The 15,289-nt window shown below is 52.9% G+C and overlaps 1 protein-coding gene across 3 annotated transcripts in view; it reads right to left on the bottom strand.

Annotated features, from left to right (window-relative positions):
• Positions 1-3,744: 3,744 nt before the first annotated feature.
• Sptbn2 (spectrin beta, non-erythrocytic 2) overlaps positions 3,745-15,289 on the bottom strand; it is a 37,507-nt gene continuing 25,962 nt past the window's right edge. For all 3 annotated transcript variants that reach the window (XM_047516350.1, XM_047516351.1, XM_047516349.1), the window contains 18 exons: positions 13,631-13,894; positions 11,480-11,704; positions 11,097-11,186; positions 10,503-10,763; positions 10,279-10,409; positions 9,841-10,045; positions 8,976-9,350; positions 8,104-8,348; positions 7,870-8,008; positions 7,416-7,500; positions 7,050-7,246; positions 6,580-6,722; positions 6,420-6,495; positions 6,295-6,345; positions 5,921-6,141; positions 5,474-5,647; positions 4,898-4,940; positions 3,745-4,605 (listed from right to left, as the gene is read on the bottom strand). In XM_047516350.1, the coding sequence (XP_047372306.1) occupies positions 4,372-4,605; positions 4,898-4,940; positions 5,474-5,647; positions 5,921-6,141; positions 6,295-6,345; positions 6,420-6,495; positions 6,580-6,722; positions 7,050-7,246; positions 7,416-7,500; positions 7,870-8,008; positions 8,104-8,348; positions 8,976-9,350; positions 9,841-10,045; positions 10,279-10,409; positions 10,503-10,763; positions 11,097-11,186; positions 11,480-11,704; positions 13,631-13,894 (3,159 nt within the window). In that variant the 3' untranslated portion in view covers positions 3,745-4,371. The remainder of the gene's footprint in view (positions 4,606-4,897; positions 4,941-5,473; positions 5,648-5,920; positions 6,142-6,294; positions 6,346-6,419; positions 6,496-6,579; positions 6,723-7,049; positions 7,247-7,415; positions 7,501-7,869; positions 8,009-8,103; positions 8,349-8,975; positions 9,351-9,840; positions 10,046-10,278; positions 10,410-10,502; positions 10,764-11,096; positions 11,187-11,479; positions 11,705-13,630; positions 13,895-15,289) is intronic.

The raw sequence follows: 15,289 nt of genomic DNA, 5'->3' as shown, positions 1-15,289 counted from the left end.
ATTTAATTTTTATGTGGTGCTGAGGATGGAACCCAGGGCCTCACTCATGCTGGGTGAGCGCTCTACCACTGAGCCACAACTCCTGCCCTATCCCCAGCTTTTTAAGATTTTATTTTGAAACAGAGTCTTGCTCAATTGCTGAAGTGGCCTCAAACTTGCAATCCTCCTGCCTCAGCCTCCAGAGGAGCTGGGATTACAGGTGCACAACACCATGCCCAGTTTCCTTTGTGTTCTTACACTGTTTATTCTCATAGCTGACTGTACCATTCCATCTCCTTCCCTCACCTTTCCTCCAATTTTTTATTCCCTTTTATCTCCATAGGCAACCATTCTAATAAGTTTAATGTATATTATTTTGTTTGTGCTCTTGGAAAACATTTTTTCGTTGCATGTTTTTTTCATTCTTCAAAAAATTTTTTATTGAACAAATTGTCCAAAAAGTACAAATATAGAGATGATATGATGATGAACTCCTCTGGACCCTTTATCCAGCTTTGGCATTATCAACATTTCGTTGATCTTATTTCAAGCGGCCTCTCCTCCTGCTCCCCCTGCCTTCCCAGAGTATTTTGAAACAAATCTCAAGACATAATGCCATTTTGCCCATAAGTACCTCATTATGTGCTCCTAATTTACAACAACAGGACCGTGCGTTTTGCTTTTTTTTGGTACTGGGGCTTGAACCCAGGGCCTTATATATGCTAGGCAAGCACTCTACCTACTGAGCCCGTATGCTGTATTAATATCATATTTGTGTTCAAATTTTGTCTAGATTGTTACAAATGTCTTTTCACAGTTGGCCTCTTCTAATCTGGACCCAAGCAAACACCCATTGTATATTTGCATAAATTATGTAAATGACGTGTATAGCTTACTGTTTCTTACTTTTCTCCACTAAGTGGGCTGTACTATGTGGTACCAAACTCGTAATACTCCATGCTGTGCAACCACACATTGTACCTACCCATCCCTGGATAGAGGACACTGCCTCTGCTCCCCATCATTATGAACAAGGTGGCAATTAACATCCTTATGTATGTGCCCTAATTCTGATGGGAGTATGTAAGTCCAGGGTGGATTGCTGGTTGCTTGGTCATAGGGTATACATAAAACTAGCCTAAGTAGTGCCAAGTTGTTCACTGGAAAAACTGTGCCAGTATACCCTCCCTCCTGCTGGGCATGAGGGGCCCTGTTATTTCTATGTGTCTGCCAATGTTTGACATTATCTGGGTTCCTAATTTTTCCCAGGTGAAAAGGTATAAAGTGATAGTTCTTTGTTGCTTTGATTAGCATTTGTCTGGTTACTAATGATTTTAATAATTTCTTCTTAAGTTTTTTTGGTTTCCTCTCATGAATTTCCTGTGTCTTTTACCTGCATCTTAGATTGCAGTCTCCTTTTCGTTGTTGATATGTAGGACTTTCTTGCATATTCTAGATGTTGCTCATTAGTTTCAAAAATCTTCTCACTTCACCCAAGTGTTAACTTTGTCCACAGTGTCCTTCATTGGCAGAAATTACTTTTTATGCCAATTTTTTTTGTCTTAAAAATTGTGCTTTTGAACTTTCATATAAGGTGTTTTCTTTCTACCCCCAAATCACAAGACATTCTGCATGTTTTAATTTTTTACCTTTCACAGTCAGTTCTGTCATCCATTTAGAACCGTGCTGTCCAACAGAAATATAATGTGAGTCACAAAAGTATTTTTCAATGAGTTGTGATGTAGCTCAGTGGTACAGTGCTTGCCTAGCATGCATGAGGCCCTGGTTTCACCCCAGCACTGCAATGACTAATAGTAATAATAATGATAGAAAGTATAAATGTCCAGTAGGGCTGGGGATGTAGCTCAGTGGTGTAGTACTTCCCTAGCATGCACAAAGCCCAGGTTCAATCCCCAACACCACAATAAATAAATAAACACGAAATACAGAAAAATTTCAGTAAACACATCAAAAAGGTAAAGTCAAAGTTTGAAATCCACTTTAATGAAATTTTGACTTATCATTTCAGCACAATAAAAAATGAGATTAAAAAAAAAATTCCCCTGAAGTCCTTGAAATCCAGTGAGCATTTTAGACTTGCAGTACATCTCAGCTTGGATTCACAAGTGCTCAGTGGTCACGTGGCTGGTGGCTGCCATGTTGTATCATACAGGTCCACCCTTGCAGGTGGTGGTTAGTAAGAATGCAGACATATTGGTCTCTAGATAATTCATCCATTTCAGTCTGTCCGTATTTCCCCACTGACTTTCACTGCCTGCCTTGATGATGTTTTTGTGCCAACTTGTCTTGAATCCCTCACTGTCCCATTCCACCTATTTTTCCTAGAACTTTGCCTCTCTTCCACCCGAAGCTCAAAGTCTCTCTCTCCCTGATCTCAGCTTACCCTCTTCTCCATCCCGTCCTTACTGAATTATGCCCTCAAGTAGCTTCAGCTGCTAGGTGTGTGTAGCTGATTCTTGGACCCGTTTTCCACCTTACCTTTCCATGCAGAATGACTGTTCTTCAGGGCCACTTCAATTGCCCTGTTTACACTTATGTTTTACATTCAAATGATCACTTTTCCATTAATTCCTTTCCCCCATGTAAAAAATTCCAACGATTGTTTTTGCACCAAGCCCCCAGGTTTGCTGCTTTGGGGCACATATACCCAGATTCAGGTGTGACTGTCTCCTTCACACAGTGGAGGTTTTTACAGCTGTGTTTGAAGCCCAAGAGACAATCTGTGTAGGGCTGCTGCATTACTCCATTTAGCCCCAGGACAGGCTCTTGCAGTTATATATACCCACATGTTTACGGTGGAAGATTGAACCTTCCCATCTTAAAAGAAAGGGCTAATTACCACGTGGGCTATCTGGTCCTCCTGCTCTCACGTCTGCAGCCCAGTCTGGAACTGTGCTGGGCTGGTCCTGGGCCTGCACATACCTGTCTGTCTGAACTGAGGATAGTCAAGTCAGGGGTCTGCTCAGGGCTCCTGGCCAATTATGCTAAAGATAGGGCAGTTTTCCTGAAAGATGGTTGTTTGTGTAGAGAAAACACTGCAAGAACAAAGGGTGTTTTCTGCAGGAGGCCACCAAGTAGTGGCTGCCTTCAACAACATCCGAAGTCAACCTGGTTGCCCTGCAACCTCCAATTGTCAAGAGAGAAGCTTCAGGCTCCTTTTAAGATACTTGACTGGATCTAGATGGGCCTGTGTGTGTTTGTTATTTACATGCTTAGGGTATACCTCACGGCCAGTGGATTAGGAACCTGCCACTCCTTTGATCCCTGTGTAAGCTCTCTGGGGAGGAGACAGACATGAGGTCAGTAGTCACTCTCTCTGCTCAATCCCGTAAGCTGTTGGGAGATAAAAGTCACAGAGCAGGGAAGAGAGGACCCCTTGTCCACCCTCAGGGTTGTGATCAGGAGAGTTGAGAGACTCGTGAGTGAAGAAAGTTGTGTCCCGGTAAGGGGCACTCGCTGCCTTTCGTCAGGAATACTGCTTGTTAGCATCATCCTGACCCGCTGGCTGTGAATGTCTTTGGTCTAACGAGGCTTGGCGTGGGTCAACCTAGCAAACCGGAAGTCATTACCATGGGGAGATGAGATGGACATAGGGAGGCTCTTGGAGTCATATGCTTCTTGGAGGACTTGGAGGCTGGGGACAGAGTGGAAACCTGGCATGTAGGAGACCAGAGCCGAGGAGAGAAACACAAGCTTAGGCACAGAGGCTGTGGTCAGGAAAGCAAACACACCGAGAGGCAGTGAGAGAAGCTGAGCCATTTAATCACCTCCTTGGCCAGACTCAAGGCTGTGGTTGCCCCTGAACAACCCACACCTGGAAGCCACTGAGAGCAACTGAAGAGAGAATGGCCACTCTAGTCAGAGGGTGAGGCAGGATGGGCAGGGACAGCAGTAGCGCCTCCGACCCCATCATCTGGCGCTCCTGTCCCTGCGGCCTGCTTCAGCTCTGAGAGGTTCCTGGCTGGTCCTCATGGGCAAGGACCCAGTGGTGGGTGGTGCTGTGTGGTGTGGTGGGAGAATGACCCTGAGGCGGGGCAGCCGCTCCCCACATGGCCTATGTCCAGGTGCGGTGCTGTCCGCACTGTGCTGGGGGATGGGGCCATAAGGCTGGGGAGAGGGGAGAAGAGGACGGGTGGGGAGTGGGATTGGGGGTTGCCTGGGTCCCACCACCAGCCTGGAATTAAATAGAAGAGAAGGTTGTTCTTGGGAACACTGGCTTGTCCCCAGTGACAGTTCCTGGTGATGGGCTGACCTTGGCAACAGACCCTAGCAGCAGGCAGTTGTCCTGACAAGAGGGTGGTCCCTGTCAACAGTCCCTGGCAGTTTCCTGAACAGAGGGAGGGAGCTGACCTGGGAGTCTTGTCCCCCCATCTACTTGTTCTTCTTGAAGAAGCTGAAACGTTTTTCTCGCTCCCGTTCTCTGCCGTCCTTGCTGCGCAGCACGACGGGCCCCTCAGCCCCTGCTGGTGACACTGGGGGCATGGTCATGGCCCGAGTCATGCCACGAGTGGCACTGGGCACCGCTGGCTCTTCTGGCTCTCCAGAGGCTGAGGACGCAGCAGTAATGGCTGCATTCACTACCCGCAGCCACGAGCTCATCTCTGCCTGTGGTGACAGGGAGACAATGGCTCAGCCTCAGGGACCCTAAACTGGGGCAGTTGGTGGCAGACAGCAGGGAAATGTGAAAGGAGGAGGCAGAAAAGTAACTATTTCATCTCATTAGAGAGAAAGGACCCCTTTAAGACAGGGAGCACATTTTGGTGTGGGCTCTTATTACAAAAAACAAGAGAGGGAGGACGAGGAAAAAGGGAAGGCAGGAAGGAAGGGAATCTGCTCCCGGAGGGTCCCGGGAAAGGCGCTCAGGGAAAGGAACATGGGGGTAGGAGGGGCAGCTCACCTCATCCTTGGCCTGGAACAAATATTCTTTTCCATCCTGTAAGCTGTTGGGAGATAAAAGTCACCAAGCAGAGATGAGAACTGCATGTGCCAGGTCAGTGCTGGTCAGAGTTCAGTCCTCACCCCGGAGGGGCTGGGAGGACATCCAGGCAGACCCCGTGCCAGACACAGGTGGTGTACATTTTCAGATTCCCGGGGTTTTGCAGATATGCAAGAATAAATCCTTTCTGACTGCCTGCAGAGGGCCAGGGTGACCTCGAGTCCATCCCAAGCCTTGCCAGCTGCTTGCTGCCAGGCAGGGCCATGCCCCTAAAGGTCCCACAAGGCAGAGGAGCGCCGGCACGCTGCCTTCGGATCTCCCACCCAGGATAACTTTTTAGCTTGACCCCACCAGTCACCAGCCTGCACCTTGACTCCCCCACCTGCCTGAGCATGGAGTACAATTCCTGCCTCTCCCTTATCCACAGGTGTCCCCAGATGCCTGGCTTGGCAGTTCCATTCCTGTACTCCTTTCAAGTAACCGCTCCCTCTGGACCGCGCTCCTCCTCCCATCCTGAGAGCACAGTGCAGTTCCTACCCCAGCTTGAAGACATGTTTACGCTTCCGGTAGTCAAAGGCCACGCTGCCCTGGGCCCTGGCCAGGCTGACAGGCACTTCTCCGTGGTAGGGCACTCCTGCACTGGCTGCCTTGGCATCCTTGTAAAAGCCAAGGCTCCCGCGCCTCACGACACAGTACACGTTCTGCCAGGACCTGGGTGGGACACGGCACCAGTCAGGAGGCCAGAGGGGCACACAGACTGGCCTGGGTGGGGCCTACAACCTAGGGCTCCCTTGGGGCGAGAAGTTCCACTCCTGTCGTTGCCCCCTTGGGCTTCCCCTGAGGCCCATGCTGGTCCTGAGTCCCACCCCTTTCCCAGAGGTCACACTCTTACGGAGTGCCCCACTCTCAATTACTTTTCCAGGGAAGCCTCCCCAGGGGCAGGAACCTGAGAGGCCACAGGGGCTGCACGGCCAGGGTGGGTACCTGTTGGCAGCCTTCTTGCCGAAGGCCTCCATCTCCTGTTTGCGGCACAGCATCCCCTCCATCTGCTCCTGAGCAGAGAGCTCCGGGCCGCGAGTGGGCAAGGTGGCAACATGGGCTGACTCAGATGACCTGCTCTGGGGCATCACAGGAGCAGCTGGGCCCCGGGGCCGTGTCTGCCTCTCTCCCCGGGGCCCATTGGCTTCGTCCCCTGCACCAGACCCCTGTGGGGGAAAGACAGGAAGAGGGTTGGGAACTTCCCTGGCTGCCTGGAATTTCCCTTGAGCCTCTGCCCACTCCCATCCTCAGGATTCCTATCCCCACTTTTCCGCCTTCACCTCCCAGGCAGCCACACCCACACCTGCAGGGGGACTCACAGGCCCTTCTGGAAAGCTGCCCTGCTCAGGTCTCTGTTGTTCCAATAGGAGCTGCAAGGACAAGAAGCTGTGAGAGGGTGTGCGGGGTGGGCAGGGTTGATGGGGACACTTGGGGACAGGGTTACCTGTGAGGATTCAGCGTCTGTGCAGACCCCATTAACGCTGGGCACCTGTGTGGATGGCGGCAGTCGTGACTGGGTTCTGGAATAGCCAAAGGTGACAGAATTAGCCCCTGGCTTGCTGGGGCCCCGCCTCATCCTGCTGGTCCAGGTGTCCTGCTCTCACCCATCCCAGGCAGCGTCAGGAGCTGTCTGGCCATCCACCAGGTCTCCTTTGGGCAAACCAGCTGTGGGCTCCGGAGCAGGGGGCTGTTTCCTCCGTTCCTCCTCCTCTCTCTGTTTCTTCCTCTCCTTCTCCCGCTCTTCCAGCTGTCAAGAAATGCTGAGGTCAGCGTGTAGAAGGCCTCATTTAAGAGGAGCAGGGCACGGGGGAAGTTGAAATGTCTCAGCTCTGGTCTGAAACTGGAAGGAGGGAGAAGAGAAATCTGAAAAGGAGGTGGGGACAAGGAGCAATGGGGGAGATGGGGGTCTTAGCATCCCCTGGGAAACGAAGGCTGCTGAAGCTATAGTGACAAGGGGGCACTCTCAGTTCATGCTCGGGCAGTGCTGGTAAGTGGGAGGGAAGAACGTCTTCTCAGGCAAAGCCAGCCTACGTCTGGGGCAGTGGGTGAGCACCCGGGGGCCCAGAGTCCTCACCGCAGTGAGCTTCTCCAGCGCACTGAACCGCTCTTCCCAAGCCACCGCTGCCTTCTGAAAGGCTTCGTGCCGCTTGATGAGGCTCTCCACTTCATCGACCGTGCAGCCCAGCTCTGCGCTTCGCACCAGTGGCTCTTGACTGCACAGCCAGGCCTCAGCCATCCCTGCATCTCTCCCAAACATGAGCACCTCCAAAACTGCCAGGATTCAGGGTTGCAGAGAGTTGGCAGGTCAGAGAGGGCACAGAGAAAGCCACTGTCCCAGAGTGCTGCCAAGTGATGCCAAGGGTGGGTGCCTGGACTTCTACACCCAGGGTTCTTGGTCTCACCCACACCCCTGTCCTGGCCTGGTGTCCCACAGGCTCACCAAGCTGAAGCCAGTCCATCTTCTCCTGCCATTTGTCAGCTGTCTCCTGGCGCCGGGCTTGCAGCTGAGACAACTTCTCGGAGATCTGGGGGACAGAGACGAGAGTTAGCACCCAGTGGGCCTTTCCAGGGCCCTTAGGGGTTCACCCAGGGAGACTAATGCTTTTTTTTTTTTTTTTTTTTTTGTGGTGCTGAGGATTGAACCCAGGGCCTTGCGCATGTGAGGCAAGCGCTCTACCAACTGAGCTACATCCCCAGCCCAAGACTAGTGATTTCTGATGTCAAGAGGTAGAAAGTTCTAGGGAAAGGACGGGATGTGAGAACTCTCTGAACAGCACCAAGGGGACAGAGAGTGAGAGTTCTTGCAGAAAAAGAGAGGCAGTAGGAATACTCAGGAAAAATCAGCTCTGAGCCCTGCTCGGTGAGGCTGGTCCAGCCCCACCAGGCTCACCCACCTCCTCCGCTGCATAGTGGCTCCTGGCCAGCAGCTCCTGCCCCATGTCGATGCAGGAGGAGAAGCGGTCTGCTCTGGCCTCAATCTCTGCTTTGATGCCTTGTTGGTTCTTGATGACCAGGTCGGCAGAGGACACGTCCCTGGGAGGATACAGAGACAGTGTCTTCTCCCACTGCTCCCAGTCCCAGCCCAGCCGCCAGCCCTCAGGAGCCGTGGAGGCTGCTGGGTGTCTCACCGGGGCCGCTCCTGGGCATCCATCTGCACGTTAACCCCGTCCATCCACAGCATCAGCTCCCTGACAGCCTTGAAGAAGCGGAACTTGTCTGTGGTGTCCAGCAGCAGCTGGCGGCGTGCAGCAGAGCTTCCCTGAAGCTGGGCCCAGGCCTCGGCCACAGCCTGCATGTGGCGGCCAATCTCCTCAGCCTTATCTCCAGCATAGGCCTTCTGGAGTCGGTGGCCATCATCCTGCACCTGCTGGACCTGTGGGGCCCCAAATGAGAGTCAGGCAGAGCAGAGAGACCTGAAGGAGCTGCAGCCTCCCTTGGACCAGGCTGCCGCTGTCCACCTCCTGCCCATTTCACCAGCCAAAGAGGAAGAGGAGGAAGGGGGCAGGCAGGAAAGCTGAAGACAGATGCTTGCCAAACTCTGCTCTGGTGCATCACATCTAGGGGGCTGGGTTTAGCCCAGGGGATGGGGCTCTAAAGGGGGCTGCTGGGCAGTGGAGCTTTCAAAGGCCTGTCCAGGATGTGAGGAACCTGACAGATGGCTAGAATGAGCCTGCAGAAGAGATCTGGTGGGGGCTAACTGGCTGCATGTAGATGAAGGAATTCATGCTTAGTTCACTGGATCTAGAGCAGTGACCCAGGTGTCACCCACAGGCAGCATGAATAGTCCAGCCATCAAGACCACCTGAAAATGTCATGGGCCCTCAAGCAGGCTTGTTGGGAAGGGTGTGAATGTGGTGCCATTCTAGCCTCACCTGCGAATGACCCTCCAGGGGTGCCACCCTCCTGCATTTCTGAGACCTGCCTGCGGAACTAAGATGCCCCCTGCCCCCATCTCCTGCAGTCTCCCTCAGCCTTCCCCAGCCCCTGGCTGGGCTCAGACCTGGGCGCTGAGGGCCTGGATGTCGTGCTCGTAGGCACAATGTCGGCGCTGCAGGGCCTCGGCAGCATTGAGGTCACGGCCGGTCCCATCTGGAAGCTGCTGCTGCTTGTGCTGCACCCGCGCCAGGGCTTGGCGGGCCCCGTGCAGGAAGCGCTGCAGCTCATATGCAGCGGCCAGCACCTGACCCCGTGTGTCTAGCAGCTCGAGCAGGTCTGCCCAGGCCTCGTTGAGACTGTCCTTCCACTCAGCCACGGTGGCCCGCGCGGCATGGCCCCCTGCAATGAGCCCATTGGCCAGCGCGTTGGCACTATCCACACGCTCCTGACCGATGGTGCTTGTGTCCCGGGAGAACTCGCGGAATTTGTCCCGGAGCATCTGGTGGAGGAAGCAGTTGAAGGGATGAGGTGTGGCCCTGAAGGAGGGAGTCCTTTCCCCCCAGACCGGGTACCCACTTCTCTGCCCTGGGTCAGGTGTGCCAGAGCGAGTCAACGAGCTGGTGGGGTGCTCCCCGCCCGCCCTGCTCAGCGTGTGCCACTCAGCAAGGACACATCCGGCGAATGCATCGTCAGGGTGTGCTCACACAGACCAAGACGGCTACGGCAGAGGCAGCCTGCTTGACTGAAATGCACGTGGCTCGGGGCTGCCTGATTGGTATTAACTTCCTTTCCGTTCCTGCCTACCGGCCCCGCCTTCCTCTTTCTGCGCGGTTCTTCTAATTATAAACCTTGAAACCCAGGAGGGTGGCACCTGCTCTGCCTGGCTCTGTGTCCCTGCCCCTCGGTGCTCTGCCCAGGCCCAGGCCCTGTCTCCCCAAGTCCTAGGCCCTTCTCAGCACTGACCTGCATGGCGTCCTCCCCATACTCACAGTCACATGTTCATAGTCCTGGCCCAGCTCGTGGGAGGCCGCCACCACCTCACGCTCCTGGATCCACTGCTCCAGGTCGTCCAGTTCACGGCGGAGCTGGCACAGCCGCAGGTGCTCCTGCAGGCGCTCACGCCGCTCTCCCGCCAGTTCCTTCAGGCTGGCGTACAGCTTGTCCACCTGGGCCTGGCGAATCGATATCCTTGTGCTGCGGGGAATGGGGGAGGCACCACAGGGTTTAGGAGACATTGCTCTGATGCCCAGCTTGTTCTGTGGAGCCCTGTCCCTTGTAGGCCCCCAACCACTCATCAAGTCCAGGTTTCTCCAGCTTTCTAGAATGTTCTGTATGTACACAGTACAGAAAGCAACACATCCCTGCACTTTCAGAGAACCGGCTCCCTCTCCTCCAGGGATGGGCCCCTTTGCCTCCTGGGAGCTCACCTCTCTGGGTGCTCATGGTCAATCATGTCTTGGCTGCTGGCTGCCAGCTGGTGGATGGTCTGAGCGTAGTCAGCCAGGGCTTGCTCCAATACCTGGTGCTTCTTCACCTCTGCCTGGGCACTCAGCTCGTCCTGGGGAAGGAACAGTGGGCCTCAGGCAGCAGGGTTGTGGGGGCTGGGAGTGGAAAGAATCAGTCACACCGACTGGGCCTGCCCGGCTCTCACCTTGGCTTTCTCCTGGCCCATCATGTGTAGCTCCTGCTCGCCCATCCAGGCCTCAGCCTCCGCAGCATCGCGGTAGAACTGCTGGGCCCTCAGGGCCTCCTCTAGTCGCTTCCCCCGAAGCTCCAGTTCGTGGCTCAGGCGTTTCCACATTTCTTGGAGCTCAGCCAGCTCCGGGCCTGCTGCTGCTGCACCCAGAGTCCGTTGCCGCTCGGTGAGGTCCGCAATCCGGGGCTCGTGACCTTGGATCTCCTTCTGCAGGGTCTGTCCCCCGCCATAGAAGAGGACACTATAAGACTTGCAAAAGGATCCCTGAGCCTCCCTGCCCTCAGGCCTGCACAACTGTGAGCACCCCCTTCACCCTCTTGCCTCTCCTCCTTCCAGAGCCCTCTCGCTCCCCTCTCCCGGGGACAGGATGGCGATGCCCCTTCAATCCCCCAGGAGAACCCACCTCCTGAGGTGGGGAAGAGCAAACCACTGAGGTCTGGGGCTACATAGCATCAGGGAGGGGCCAGAGAAACCCCATTTTAGAGAAAAACAAATGTCCAAGTGTGAGGAAGCTCTTGGGAACTTTTCCTTTCCCCAGCCTCTCCTCACCTGGTTTTTCTTCATGAGAAGCTGAACACTGGGCAGGTCCTTGCCATGTTCCATGGAGCTGGCCATGGGCAGCCGCTCCGTCACCCACAACTGGATGAGAAAGAGGTGTCAGTGGAGGTGCAGAGGGCAGAGCCAGCACCAGGGGTTGGAGAGTGGGGATACCTATGGCTGTAGGTGTGTGTGTGTGTGGTCATCTCTGGCTCTAAGACAAGGGACCTAGAGGGCATCCTCAAGTATCCTCAGAGGGGATGCTCTGTGCTGAAGGGAAGAGGGAACAGAGCACTGCTGGCAACTCCCCAGAAGCCAGGAGGAGGCTGGAGTGCCACACAGCAGGGGCAGCTGGCCAAGATGAAGATTCTCCCAGCCCAGCCTCGGGGACTCACAATCTCATCCTCCACATCCCGGTGGAACTGGTGCTGCTCACGAGAGGCATGCAGGCGCTGGCAGCGCTCCTCCATGGGCTGGCACAGGGCCCTGAACTTCTGCTCCACGGCCCTCGAGGTCCTTTCCACCTCCCCTGCACCCTGGTCTTCCTGGGCCAGCGCCTTCGCCTGGGCCTGGATTGCCTCCACCTCCTTCTCTCTCACAGCCATCTCCCGCTCTAGCATCTGCAAATGAGGAGGAGGCAGGCCATGTAAATGCCGCATTTCCACCTCCAAATTCAGAGGAGACACTCGTCGATCAAGCCAACCACAATTTCTCATCCCCAGGGCTTACTCCAGGAAATGCATCCCTTTGTGACCTGGATTGATCCCGAACTTTGACAGATGGAGGAATCCATGTTGTATGATAACTGTGCCTGTTATGAACTTATTGTCTCTCAGTTCCAAATTTGCCTCAGCTGCAAATCCATCTTTACCCTGCTTAGTGATGTTGGAACTGGACCCTGTCAACATCTCTCCTTTGGCCAGCTGGTGTAATACCAGGTCTTGTCAGTAGGGGCCGCTGGAGGGATGCCACGACACAGTACAGGAAAGGCCTCTCTGGTTCCAGAATATTTTTCTTCTATCTCCTATAGCAAAACTGCTTACAGTGTGCAAGAGATTCTGTGACTGTTTCTCCAGCAAGTTTTGCTGGCACTCCCAGGGCAGATTCCTGCTGGCCAGCCTTGGCTTGTTAACTGCAGACCTGCTCTGGCCTGTGACACCTCAGCAAAATTTTAGGCCATTCAGTGGTCTCTCCAAAGAGATCTGAAATTCAGCCATCTCATTCTTTCTTTGGGATTCCTCCTTGGCCCTAGGGCATAGCTTCTCCCTACATTTGCTATTCTAGATTTTTTTTTTTTTTTTAGTTTTTATTTTGAGACAGGGTCTTGTTAATTGCTGAGGCTGGCCTCAAACTTGCGATCCTCCTACCTTAGTCTCCCAAGTCTCTGAGCTTATTGGTGTGTGATACTACGAAAAGCTATTCTAGGATTCTTAAGAGCAGGGATCAGCAAACACAGCCTACTACCTATTTTGTAAAAAAAATTTTACTGTAATACAGTCTGAGCCCTTCTTTATGTATTGTGTATAGCATTTTTTTTTTTTTTTTGTCCTACAAGGACAGAATTGAATAGTTATGTCATAGAAACTCTGATTCACAAAGTCCAAAATATTATTTGGCCTTTTACAGAAAAAGTTTTCTGACTCCTACTGTAGAGTCCTCTTTATACCTGTTAGTGGATGTGGTTTATCCCCTCCAAAACGCATGTTGAAATCTGATCTCCAGTTAACAGTGTCAAGAGGTGGAAGCACCTGAGAGGTGACATGGTCATTAAGAGGGATTCGTGCAGTTCTTATGGGACTGGATTAGTTACCACAAGAGCAAGTTGTTATGAAGTAAGGCTGTCCCTTGTGTTTTGTCTCTTTCACATGAAATCACTTCCGTTCTGTTCTGCCACGTAATGATGCAGCTTGAGGCCCTCACAGATGCTGAACAGATGCTGGCATCATGCTCTTGACTTCCCAGCTTCCAGAACCATGTGCCAAAATAAACCTCTATTCCTTATAAATTACCTAATCTCAGGTATTCTGTTATAGCAACAGAAAGTGGACTAAGAAACATCTCCAGTAGTTAACAACCTTTTGCTGGGTGCAGTGGTACGTGCCTATAATCCCAGTGGCTTGGGAGGCTGAGGCAGGAGGATCATGAGTTCAAAGCCAGTCTCAGCCACTTATCAAGGCCCTAAGCAACTCAGTGAGACCCTGTCTCTAAATAAAATACAAAAAAGGGCTGGGGATGTGACTCAGTGGTTAAGTCCCCTGAGTTCAATCCCCTGTACAAAAAAAAAGTTAGTCATTTTTTACTAATAAATACTACTTTTTACAGAAATTTCCCTGTTCAATTTACTAATGTGGTCTGTCTCTTGACTTTCTGCTGACCATTAACATACTCCAGGAGATTCTGATACTGGTGCCTCATAGAAATCACTTTGAGAAATACCAGAAGATATCATCCACCAGGCCCTAGGATGACCCCCGAGGCTCAAGTTCCAAAGACACCTTCTCCTTTCTTATCCTGTTCACCCTCCCCCACAAAGGCCCATCTCGCACCTGCTGCTTCTTGAGCAGAATATTGACGCTGGTGAGATCCTTGCCGTAGTCGTCAGAGTGCAGCTGGGCCTGCAGGCTCTCCAGCCAGCTCTCCAGTGCCGAGCAGCTTTGAGCAAACAGTTCGGCCCGGTTGGCATCAAAGAGGCTGCGGGCCTTGGCCTGGGTGGTGGTCTCCAGCTCATCCCAGCGCCTGTGCAGGTCACCCAGCTTCTCTGACACCAGCACTTTCAGCTCTGGCTTCTCCAGAGTCAGCTCCCGCCCTTCCTGGGTGGTGGGACAAAGAGGGTGTAAATGCCAGAATTATAGGCTGATAGCAGACTGGGATCCTAAAGTGTGGGCGGCAACTCCAGGTCCTCATTCAAGTTCATTAACATACGCTTCTCAGAGGTCCCTTCTCCACCGCATAGGACTCACTGCTGGTTAAACCCACTCCTCCTTCCAGTATTGCTCAAACTTCACTTCAATTAAGAAGCCACTGCGATCTTTCCTTACTCGGGCTTCCCTGGTGCTCATGGTTTCTGGTGCTGTGCTCAAGTGAACTTGGATCATTTGCTACCACGCCATGTTTCTCAGCCTGTTACCCCTCACTGAACTGGGGCGAGTGAGTCCCACCTGGTCTCCCCACTCCAGCCTTTTGGTTGAGGACTTCTCCTTCTTTCCCTTCTTCCCTCCTTCCTTCCTTCCCTTCCCTTCCCTTCCTCCTTCCCATCCTCCCTTTCATGCTTGAACCCTGTGCCTCACGCATGCTCAGCATACTCTACCCTTGGGCTGCACCGCAACCCGAAGTTCCCTGTCTGGATGGTTGACCTTCCCGTCTCATCTCCCCACTCCGCTACCAGTGCTTCCTAGGGTCGCCTCCCCTGAAAGAGGCCTGCCCTAGAATCCTGGTTTCAGGGTCTGCTTCTGGGGACACAATGCAGACACTCCCTTCAGGTCTCTTTACATGGCTGCCAGGGAGGTGTCAAAGGCTGTTCTGCTCCCGCAGCTCCCGGCACGCTCTGCACGCAGGCACGTTCTGTGCTCCTGCCACATTTCCCTTTGTCCACACAGATGCCCCTTCCACACCTCTGGCTTCTGTTCTCACTCCTCTCTGCCTAACAACATCTCTCCCCCAGTGTCTTGGCTTGTCCACATTCTGCTCATCCTTCAGGACTGTCCTGGATGCTTCTGCTTCTGGAATTCTCACGTCCCCTCTCTCCTTAGCCCCAGGCTTTATTGACTCTCTTACAGCACTCATCAAAATCTGCTCTGGCTTTGACTCAGCTGTGGTGTATGCATCTCATATCCTGGCCACAGTATTCTCCTGAAGGGTGGAGCCCACAGTGACGTCTTGTATAGTGGCAGCAAGTCCCTGTTTGCTGAACAAACGGAAACACGGCGGCCTCCTTTGCCCAACCATCATGCCCTTGTGGCAGGGAAGGTGTCTTTTTATATACCATAGCAGCATGCTGAGCACACACAATGGTCTCCAAGAATATTTGCTGAGTAGAAATAAAGTTATTCTAGAAGAAGAGTTGGGTGGGAGACCAAGTATCAGCAACAGCAATCCTCAAAAGCAAGGCCTGGCAAGCTATGGTGAATAGGCTAAGTCTGGCCACTGCCTGTTTTTATAAAGTTTTATTGGAAGACAGCCATGCTCATTCATTTATTTATTCTCTA

This window comes from Sciurus carolinensis, chromosome 11 (genome assembly GCF_902686445.1).
Source record: "Sciurus carolinensis chromosome 11, mSciCar1.2, whole genome shotgun sequence".
NCBI lineage: Eukaryota > Metazoa > Chordata > Mammalia > Rodentia > Sciuridae > Sciurus > Sciurus carolinensis.
Note: the sequence above shows the minus strand (reverse complement) of the source record. Positions and strands in the feature narration are given on the sequence as shown.